The sequence below is a fragment of the Macrobrachium rosenbergii genome, chromosome 40 (genome assembly GCF_040412425.1).
Source record: "Macrobrachium rosenbergii isolate ZJJX-2024 chromosome 40, ASM4041242v1, whole genome shotgun sequence".
NCBI classification, from domain to species: domain Eukaryota; kingdom Metazoa; phylum Arthropoda; class Malacostraca; order Decapoda; family Palaemonidae; genus Macrobrachium; species Macrobrachium rosenbergii.
The window spans coordinates 17,592,666-17,605,165 of record NC_089780.1 but is presented as its reverse complement, the minus strand read 5'-3'; the positions used below and the strand labels follow the sequence as shown (position 1 = coordinate 17,605,165).

At 33.4% G+C, this 12,500-nt stretch overlaps 1 protein-coding gene across 1 annotated transcript in view; it reads left to right on the top strand.

The window, feature by feature from the left end:
• The window catches only part of CARPA (Carbonic anhydrase-related protein A), a 67,924-nt gene that overhangs the window by 36,195 nt on the left and 19,229 nt on the right, over positions 1 to 12,500 (top strand). Inside the window, exon 2 of the mRNA XM_067083254.1 lies at positions 12,485 to 12,500. This exon is cut by the window's right edge and continues 32 nt beyond it. Coding sequence (XP_066939355.1) covers positions 12,485 to 12,500 — 16 coding nt within the window. The remainder of the gene's footprint in view (positions 1 to 12,484) is intronic.

Sequence of the window (12,500 nt, the reverse complement as noted above, 5' to 3'; positions counted from 1 at the left end):
TCCTTTCACAGGTATCGCCGTCAACGTCTAACGCCTGTGCCAACGCACCAGTCGACGGGACTACTGAACACATCCTGATAGTGTGTATAGATATGAGAGCACGCTGACTGTGAACATCCGCAAGGAAGACGCAAAGGCGCTCTTGGGGACAAAGATATGCCTTGATTTTAGCTCTACCGAATTCAAAATCCCTCCCAACCCCCTCCCCCAAAAATGAAGAGAAAGGCCACACCAGGATATGGCAAGGCACTGCTGATCTTTCATTTCTTTTTCATCCTCTATCTAAAATTTAAAATATCATAACTGCGAATGGAATAAGTGAAAATGACTGAGAGAACTAAATTGCCAGAATTATCATGCATATTTTTTTCTTTTGCAGATTTATTATGAAAATCTTTTTTATACATTTTAAAACTGTACTAAGCACGCTGTAAATTGTGAGGTCTCTACATAAAGCGTTCGGCGATCGATACCCTTTTCTGTGGGGTGGTGAGATCCCCTTTACCTGACTTATCACTTTTGTCCCCCAATCCTATCTCATCACCCACCCACCCCCACTCCGATGTCTTACACTACGTTGATTACGTAATTCATATTATCTAAACCCCTTCTCCTTTTATCTACCCAGCGCCCTTGATCGTGCATCGTGAAAGCAGAGTTAATCAAATGGAATACAAGGAATTTATTTGCAAGTAAAATGGCGTTCTTTTCCGCTATTTTGTCGTGTAATTAAAACGAACAGTGTTTTTTATGGTACTGCCGACGGATCTTCATATTTTTTTTTTATTCTCATTCTGACTTTTATCTTTGCTGTCTTCTGGGCAATAGACAAGGAGTTTTCTCTTTCAAGTGGACAGTTATTTCCAGTTATCTGCTTAATAAAGTCACTTCGTCCATTTATTCTGAAATGAAATAACTCCGTCATTGCATGGCGTTGCAAAAGAATTCTTTGGTGTATTCTGAATATTCCCTGGGAATAAATCAATATCGAATCATTTAGCAGAATGTTTATTGCTTATTATATATTCGTGTATCCTATTGTTCGTTACTTACCGTGAAACTAAATATATAAGTATTAAAAGTTCCCCCAGTAAAGCAAGGTTGATCACTGGACAGTGAATATCATTTGTGTTATGCCTCGTCTTCAGAGCTGCATTTATAGATGTACAATTAATACCCAGTATTAAATATACAGCAATTATTTTAAGAGTTGGTGATTAGATAATATCATTAAAAGGATATATTTCCATTCATTTACACAGAATGCCTATGCCGTGGTTAGCAATCTGCCTTTTTCCCAAAAATCTTTCTGCCGATAAACTCTGACGTTTATTAACCTTCCTTTGCAGTGTTGTAATCTCTGTTCCCTTAATAATCAAGCCCGCCTTTTCCCAAGTGGTCAAACCCATTTTCCTTTCTCCTTCCTATCTATACCTTTTTGTTGTAAATTACTTGGGTTCTTTGGCTATAAAAAAAAAAAAAACATTAGGTTCCTCGCTCTGTTGACCGTCACTGTTTATGTACCATGATAATATCCTGTACCATACTGCGTTCAGAGCCCAATATCAACTTCAGGTCCAAGGAATATAATGTTTCTATATAAAGCCGCATAATTTATAAGCGTTTACTGTCAAGATCGAAATCTAAGTAGCATTGTAAATAGAATCAGTCGGATTTAGATTTTCCCTTCCCTCGATGCTGAAACCTGAAAAGTTGCTTATGATATTCTAATGTTTGTTCTGCTTAATCCAATGTCCGTCCCGCCAATGGTTCATTTCATATTCCTGATATGTTTGGTAGATGGAAAGAAACACAATATACGTGTGTGTGTGTGTATATATATATATATATATATATATATATATATATATATATATATATATATATATATATATATATATATATATATATATATATATATATATATATATATATATTTATATATATATATATACGTATATTATAATATACAGTATATATAGATAGATAGATAGATAGATATTAGAAGTACACAATAACCAACATCACTAGAGACAGCCCACTGACGAAGGAGAAATTATGTTTCGCACCATCTCGTGTTTAGAATTTCGCGTCTGTCTGGCATACGAACGCGCGTTCTATAAACAAAAACAAAAAAAAATCTACGTGCAATGCATCGACGTGTGTACGTTCAGGAGAACTGTAATTACGGTTGGCTTTTAGCCTCGACAGATAAGCCACGTTGCGTGACGTCTGAGCATTAGCTAAAACGATCACACAGTCTGTGCCGAAGTTTTGGGAATATTTTGCTAATGCTTTATTGTCCTTCCTTGATTATGTTTTACATATTTAAAAATGGATTTCCTCAAAAACAAAATACGATTACTCATTGAAAATGTGAAGTAATCTGAAAGGAATCAACTAATATAACTTATAAGTTATTTATTAATTGCTGCATAGGATTGTTGGTACTTAAATATAATTAAACAATGATTCACTGGTAAAATACAGTATCAAGAATATTGCTTTAACAAGTTTGTATGAGGATTAACGTACTGCAATGCGAAAATTGAAGGCATTTAGATTCTCACATGAAATCATTTTGGTTCTCTCTCTCTCTCTCTCTCTCTCTCTCTCTCTCTCTCTCTCTCTCTCTCTCTCTCTCTCTCCACACACACGTGTATATATATATATATATATATATATATATATATATATATATATATATATATATATATATATATATATAAAAATGAAAACTTTTGTCCGGGTCAAAAATAATAAGTACCGTAAACGAGAATGTCAAAATTCACGGAAAGGTAGATCTCTCAGTGATAATGTTTAGTGCATACGTAACATGATAAAAGAAAACTAAAGGTAACATTCAAGTTAGAGGTTATTTGAGAAATGACAAAAATACAGAGGCATTACCTTTGATAACCCTCATTACCTAGTATTCATCTTTTATGCTTGATGTAACCATTTTTTCTGTCGTAGAAAGTCGAGATGTGTAACCTTTTTCCTTAATGTCCTATTTTCAGTCAATGCCTGGAATCACAAAATTCCAAACACACACACATGCACACACATACACACACACACACACACACACACACACACACACATATATATATATATATATATATATATATATATATATATATATATATATATATATATATATATATATATATATATATATATATTTATATAAATCTATACATAAACATATATGTATATGTATATATAGATTTATATATATATATATATATATATATATATATATATATATATATATAAATCTATATATATACATATATGTATGTGTATATATATAGCTTTATATATATAGATATATATATATATATATATATATATATATATATATATATATATATATATATATATATATCTACAGTATATACATGTATATATATAATTTATATATATAACCTTTTCCTTAATTCATATTTTCAGTCAAGCCTGGAATCCAAAATTCCAAACACACACACACACACACATATATATCTAGCTATCTATCTATCTATCTATCTATCTATCTATATATATATATATATATATATATATATATATATATATATATATATATATAACCTTTTTCCTTAATGTCCTATTTTCAGTCAATGCCTGGAATCCCCAAATCCCAAAACACGTTTCGCAAACCAAAGAAACCGGAATCATTTCGGAATCCTACATCATGGCCAACACGTACTGCAATATCATTCGTGTGTGTTTGAGAATTCGGGGGCGGGGAAACGGATTTGTTCTGACATAAACCCCTCGATATTGCCTCGCCAGTTTTGGCAGTGAAAGCGATATCATAACAGGACTGTCGTAAAATTCTTAGCGGTCCAAAACATCCGAGAGAGAGAGAGAGAGAGAGAGAGAGAGAGAGAGAGAGAGAGAGAGAGAGAGAGAGAGAGAGAGAGAATGCGTTGATAAGTGGATATAACCCTCGAGGCCAAAGTGTTTCCATTGAGAACTGTTTCGATTGAGAAAATCTCATATATATATATATATATATATATATATATATATATATATATATATATATATATATATATATATATACTATACATACACACACACACACATATATATATATATATATATATATATATATATATATATATATATATATATATATATATATATATATATATACATACACGTGCACGTACAGATAAACAGATCAGATAAGAGAGAGAGAGAGAGAGAGAGAGAGAGAGAGAGAGAGAGAGAGAGAGAGAGAGAGAGAGAGAGAGAGAGAGAGAGAGCTAATCCACTTTGTTTTATGATTATATCAAAAATTGTTTCACAGGGCCAAACGTTTTCAATTACAAGATGTTATACATTTTGACAGATTAATTATGACTCACATCTTCATCTTTCTCTTTCCTTCCAACCTCGACCCATAACATCCTACTAACAAAGAACTACGTATGTAATTTTTTACGAAAATAAAAGCCCACTAGATTTCTCTGTCTGTCCAATCGTAAGCTGAGAGAGAGAGAGAGAGAGAGAGAGAGAGAGAGAGAGAGAGAGAGAGAGAGAGAGAGAGAGAGAGAGAGAGACTTAAACGATAAACCTCTTTTTACACTATATGTAAAGCCTGCATCAAATAATATTTTCTAATCAAGTAATTCACTGCTGAGGAAAATAAACGCACATTGGATTTCTCGGTCTGTCTAATCGTAAGCTAAGAGAGAGAGAGAAAGAGAGAGAGAGAGAGAGAGAGAGAGAGAGAGAGAGAGAGAGAGAGAGAGAGAGAGAGAGAGAGAGAGAGAGAGAGAGAGAGTTAATCGCTTACCCTTTATTTCACACATGTAAAGCCTGTATCAAATACTAGTTTTCAATCACTTAATCCACTGCTGAATAAAATGAACGCCAACTGGATTTCTAGGTCTGCCCAATCGTAAGCTGAGAGAGAGAGAGAGAGAGAGAGAGAGAGAGAGAGAGAGAGAGAGAGAGAGAGAGAGAGAGAGAGAGAGAGAGACTTAATCGATTAACCTCTTTTTACACTACACGTAAAGTCTGTATCAAATACTATTTTCTAATCACTTAATTCACTGCTGAATAAAATAAAGGCACACTAGATTTCTCGGTCTGTCCAGTCGTAGCTAAGAGAGAGAGAGAGAGAGAGAGAGAAAGAGAGAGAGAGAGAGAGAGAGAGAGAGAGAGAGAGAGAGAGAGAGAGAGAGAGAGAGAGAGAGAGACTTAATCGATTACCCTCTTTTTACACGACATGTAAAGCCCGTATCCAATAATATTTTCTGTCTATAAACATCGTTTGAAAGTTCAACCGGAGAATTTCGGTTCGGTTAGAAAAAAAAAAAAAAAAAAACCCATCCTGTCTCATATTTTATTTTAGTGGAACAGACTGCCATGATACACGTGCAGTTACCGTATTTGCAGTGTGTATTTTTTTGCCCACTGTTTTTAGATTCCATTGTCACGAAAATGAATCGTTTTCGTTTTTGTCCCGTATCGGTCGCCAAGCAGTCAGCAATTTCTTTTTTAAAGGATATGACATTCCTAGACGCTTTTTTTTTTTTTTTTTTTTTTTTGGCGTTCTGTAAAATAATGCAATACGCGCTAACCTTCCACTAGCGGACAGGAGCAATGAGGTTAAAATGGTATTCAAATGGCTGAAAAATTCTCAGATTTGGCTTTTAGTTTTGACGACCTACGCAACGTATTATTTCAAGAAATTCATTTTTTATCAGTTTTCTTGTGCCATAATACCTTTCCTCGTCTTATGATAATTTATCTTGTCTTTAAGAGTCCTCTTTATATAATATAGCTATGACCTACCCTCAACACCTAAACTATGTCTGCCTTATACTTCTCAGTTCCTGAAACCAAACAATATCTGGTACGCTTTCATTTGTACAGCCGTCATTTTTAGTGAATCCATATATCTTTCAGAAAAAAAAAACTTTTTCTGTGACTAATTATGTTTTATAATTTTATTTATATTCTATGGTTAATTTATGCCTATTTATATATATCTTCACCTTTCTTTCATTTTTATTCCCCTATTACTTTACCAGTTTAAAATAATTTTTCTGTTCTATACATAATTGTAGTTCTGAATGCTGTTCTGATCATGATAATGTAAAGAATTTACTGAAGTTTGTAAAATGAACAATGCAATATATATATATATATATATATATATATATATATATATATATATATATATATATATATATATATATATATATATATGTGTGTATATATATATATATATATATATATATATATATATATATATATATACATACATATGTGTGTGTATATATATATATATATATATATATATATATATATATATATATAATAATATATGCAGATATATGTATTTGTGTGCTTCCATATACATAATACCTATTTACTCAGCAGATACCTTTCCTACAGCCAGTATCAGAGTCCCCAAATATATCACAGACCTTGAAACATTCACCTGAACATTTAAAAGCTTGCCTAAGCGTTAGACTCAAGCTTAACAAAGACATCCCAGCTACCACGCAATGTTTCATGGAGCCTCTACGGCTAAACCTTACAATTCCTTTTAGTTAAAAACAAACCCTCGCATGTTCAGGGCCTGTTAACGCGCCCACGACTCACGAAAATCAGTCTCGTACGATTTGCAAAGCCTTGATGAAAAAGTTCTCTATTTGAGAAAGTGCGAGAGGAATTTGCTGCAATGCCATCACGTTGTGGCATTTAATGGTTACTCCGTCTTTCCTTTTATACGATATGATTTTTTTTTCTTATAGTTCTGGTAGCAGGAAGGAACAGGAATATAGGCTCTGGGACCTTGATGTCCTTCGGCTCTGACAGGGGAAACTGACAGTAAGGTTTGAAAGGTGTAACAGGAGGAAAACCTCAAAGCAGCTGCACTGTGAAACTACTGTTAGAGAGGGTGGGAAGTTAGATGAAAGAAAAGAAAATATGAACGGAGAAACAGAAAAAGGAATGAAAGAGGTTGCACCTAGGGGCCGAAGAGACGCTGCAAAGAACCTTAAGTTATGCCTACAGTGCACCACGTGCGGTGCACTGACGGCACTATCCTCTTACAGGGGATATTTCTGGTAGTGTCATCATTCTTACGTGTTAAATTATAACTTTAAGTGACTTATTTCGTTGCCACGCAACTAATTTTAATCAACGAAACAATATCTCAACTTTATGCACTGAGTTCTTTTAAATGAGGTACCAAGAATTGTGAATTACTGAAAGATCAAACGAATATTTTCAACGGCCCCACTTCAAATAAGAAATATGCATGAAAGGAACCACTACAGTGTTTCAACCGAAAGAATAATTATTAAGAGTACTAATGGACCAATTTCAGTCTTGCACAGCTGAAATAAATTAAATGTCTTGCATTTTAAATATTAATCTAGCTCACGTGTCTGATAACTGAAAAGAAAGTTCATGAACTCAAAAACATTCACATATTACGAAAGAATTGCTAATTTTTTGTTTATTAATGATGTTTTCTATATGATACCAAAATATATTGTAAAGGCAAATTGCCTTATATAAATTAAATAATCTTCCTCGCGAAGTGTAATCCTAATTAATATTAGAAAATATGAGTATATTTCATCATTTGATACTGTAATTCATACGAAAAAAATTACCTTTTAAGCAATATTATTCGATGTTTAATTGGAGCCAAAGGAGAATTTAGTTATTAGTTGCGTTTATGAGGAATATTTGTTTTTATCACACGCATCTGCAAATAACTTTCAGTAATCCTATGAAAGTTATATATATATATATATATATATATATATATATATATATATATATATGTGTGTGTGTGTGTGTGTGTGTGTGTGTATATATATACATATATATATATATTATATAAATATATATATATTATTATATATACACATATATATTATATACATATACATCCCTATCTATATACATATATATAAGTATGTATATATATATATATATATATATATATATATATATAATTTCATATTACACTTACGCCATAAACTGCGTGACTAGAAATTCCCTTATAATACAAAATTCAGATTCTGCAAAATATGGTTCTCTCCGGAGAGAAGACACTACAAACAAACCCACTCATCAATTAGCAAAAGTACGTATTTACATAAACCTTGATGTGTAACGCTAATATTCTTAGTCTGAGAAGCATATGTGCGTCTGCTACTTGAATCTGTGAGCAAACTGTGCATATATGATACAATTCACGCAAATGAAATAAGAATATATGAATATATGTATCAATAGACGACAATCATAGGTTTACGTAGTACATACATTCACCCGTATGCCGTTATTCAAATCTGTGATCAAAGTATGCATATATGATACATTCACGCAAATATGAATTTATGTATCAATGGATGACAGTCATTAGTTTACGCAGTACCTACATTTACACGTAAGCCGTTCATCAAATATGTGATCAAACTGCATATATGATACATTCACGCAAATTAAATAAGAATATTTGAATATATGAATGAATGGACGATAGCAGTAAGTTTACGTATTGCATACAATCACTAAAATGTACAATTTTGTGTTCGTTATGTAAGAAAACATTCCACTGGATATATGTTCGTGCAAAGGAAGCATTACTGAATTGGTTTACAAAGTTTCATTAACGATTAATTTTCAAACCGACATGTACGCAGGGATTCTTTGTTCCAATTAATCTAATAGGCTTCAATCAAATCAACTTTGTAGGCGTATTTTTTCTCCTTATCTGAAACATGTAATTTCAAGAAAATTACCCTACTTTCCATGATAACCTTAGGCCTATTTCATTGTAGGCAATTTACTTGATCGTTATCGTCATACATGAGTGGCTGTATACACAGATTCAATAACATGAAGTGGCGAACTCCCTGCCGAGAGAGAGAGAGAGAGAGAGAGAGAGAGAGAGAGAGAGAGAGACTTCCGGTGGCTATATGGAGACACCCATGCAGAACATTGTGACGAAACGCTATGGTAGCACAATGCTTATATTCCACTCTCGTTTAATTATTATACGAATATGTTATTTTATGACAGGTCAATTAATCATTACTGTATAATATGCTTCGAAATATTATTGTTCTGATGTCAGTTGTTGCTGACGTAAAGAAATTTGCATTCATACTGTAAATATCTCAAATACTGAGGAACCAAACACAATTGCAGGAGGAAAATGTATTCCCTTAGGCATTCAGTAACCAGTATACATGAACGTAATTATATAGCCTACTCTCTTTTAACCAAAATAAAAGAAGCCAATTTGGCAAAATCTGAATTTTTCCGCCCTGATCTGAGTAACAAAATGACGACAGAAAAGGCTACAAAAGGCTATTATTATTACCTTAAAGTTTTGCAATGATATATAGAGAGAACTGTCTTATAAGAACCACGTTAAGAAAGTGAAGTTTACTTACTAGGACATAAAGAACAACAAAAAATACCAAAATGCATATCAAATCAATAGGCATAGGTCTAGTGTTTTCTTGGCCAAAATTCTTTCTCTTGTTACCATTCGTAAATGCAATTTTCTCCTTCGCACGGTGATTCGATAATTATTATAATTGAGAAATTATTTCTACATAATCGAAATTAAATTATACTTGGGATTAGGTTTAAATGATATAGCACCTTACCAAATGAGCAGTTTGAGATTATCGGTTTAGATTAGGTTACCAAACTTCATTTTCTTGTTATTACCAATATATGAGACATATCGTGTGATGAAAACATGGACTACACCAGGATTTGTTACGCATATGATACAACTATTTTTAATCTGAATCGAGTAACAGAAGTTATTGGCTACGGTTGGTTTACGTCGTCCTGCAATGCTGTCACCAAGTGTGACGTTACGGAACTTCGTTGAGAAACCACGTTTGATAAATTGCATTTTGATAAAAACAACTCTAACGCTGCCTTTACCTGTCTCAAACTGAAAAACTGATGGTATAGACAGTATCCTACAAGCCTACCTACTACAAAGAATCCTTATTAACTGACAGAATACAACAGATGTCCTATGTACCAATGGAACACGCTTAACATACCGGCTGGTTGACATACCCGATAAACTATGGGCCTAAGCCAACTTGCTACTAAGCGTTTGAATAAACAGCAGGATCTTTTCTACTATACACTACGTGGAATATATAATGTTATCGATGTTCTGATTTCAAAATTGGAATCGCTACCGCACTTCCGCGCTGCAATAACACGCTGATAACATGACATGTTAACGGAGGCAGTGAATCCACTGAAAACGTGACACTGGCCAGACTGGCACAAAGTTAATGGTGCATAAACTTCAGTATTGCTTTTGTTTACCTTTGAAATGTTATCCTACGTTCTCTTGAATACTTCCTGGCCCTGTTCTTGCAACTGTCAGCAGCACAACGCGATGTTTTGGTAATAACGAACGAAAATATATACTTGAAACACTAAGCACTTAATCATTCCGGCGTAACTTGAGCTAGGCTCGGCGTCTGCTAGCAGCGCCCCCCTGGTGGCGCTTCTACAAACTACTTACTACTAGACTACAGATGGCATCTCCAGTTATCATAACTCGTTGGTTATGCATCGTACAAACCACAAAGCTTTTATGATTTTTACCTGTCTCGTTGTTCTGTTTGTAAACTGAGGAGGTAACAGGGAGGAGGGTAAAATTTAATATTCTCAATGGGATAAAACAAAAGGCTGGAGACGATAAGCAAATACAGGCGGCTGGGAAGAAATGCGAAATAAAATTGCCAAATAACGTTAAACTTCAAAGCTTTTATGATTATTACCTATTTTGTTATTGCGTTTGTAAAACGAGGAAGAAACAGACAACAGATAGTATTTAGTATTCCTTATGGGAAAAAAGTAAAAGGCTTTTAGAGAGTAAAATAAGTAAATACAGGCATCTAAAGCGAAAAGTAAAATAAACATTTCCAATAAATATAAACTCCATAGCGTAAGGGCTATTATCTGACCAACAGAAATATAACTTACTAAGGCTATCCAATCACTTAGGACGAATAGCCTCATATAAATGCAGTTTTCTCTGGAGATATAATAGGCAATATTTTGAAGAATTAAACCAGAACAAAAATAACATCTGATCTGATACGTACCTAACAAACTAAGGGAGGAAGAGTTTCTGACATTCCACTGCCAATTTCGCGACAAAACTACGTTAAAACATTATTTCTCTCCGTCTTCTATATAAAAAAAACTCGTTACCCCCACGGCAAATGATGAAGAAAGTTGTATGTGATAGTTAATGAGTGCTCAAAACCACAACAAACAAAAGTAACCATTCAAATCAATGCTTTTTTTTTTTGTAGTATGGGAGAAATGTGGATAATAATTGTGCAAGAGTATGATTAATGGTGGCAATATGATACCTTAGGCACACATACAAAAGATTTTTTTTAAATATAGAAAAAAGTATCCGGCAAAAATGTAATCGAACAAAGAGGGCAAAGGCAGCACCCAGGAATAAAAAAAACTAAATCACAGATGCTGGGAAAGACTTTTTTTAAAGCGATAACACAGCAACGAAAAAAAAATTCTTATGAAATCTCTCTCAAATTTCACATACAGCAGAACCCCCACCCTGCTCTGACCTTGGAGTTAATAACTGGAGTCTCTACAAAGTGAAACTTAATGAAGGCAGCTATTGTACTGTTGGTAAACAAAGTTTGCCCATAGAGCTCGAGACTGGATACATGATATGGTTGTGGGTGGGGGGGGGGAGGAACTTTAGTGAGCAGGAGAGAAGATCTTAGCTACTGCCTTCAATGAAGAGGGAACTGGATCCTCTACGAGGGGTTTGATCGTCAGAGAGGGGAAAGTTCTAGTTTAGCAGCTAGTGATTTTTTTTCTGTGTGTGATCTCAGGTGTTGCACGAAATGATTCCTTCCAAAATCAATATAAATATTTTGGCCAGTCTTTGTTTTCCGAATAAAATGGAATTCATTTTTTAATTTATTTTTTTTTTATTTTCACCGTTTGCTAAAGTAAATTATTACTGAAGTGACATATTGGATGACTAATAGTGATGATTATGTTTACGCCGACTAATTTTGCCTACAGGGATGATTAAAAAGACTATAGGCATCCAGTATCAGATTATGCGTAAATTGTCAGAAATTCATTGGCGCCTTATAAAGACTACTGTAGGTATCTAATATGAGATTCGGTGAGAATTATGGGAAATTCATTGGCACCTGGTATTAAATTTTACATTAATCTATAAAAAGGAAGATAAGGAATGAATAATACATAAAAATTATAAATATGTAAAGCTGCACTTAATGAATTTAGCTATATTGGCCACAGGTCAATATATGTATCTTTGTGTTTTTCTTCAAAGCACTATTTACGTCGAAATAATAAATATTACTTTTCATATTCTACGGTTTTATTTTTCGTCAAATTATTAAATATTATTTTTTTTCTTCCGTAGGCCTACAAGCAAGCTG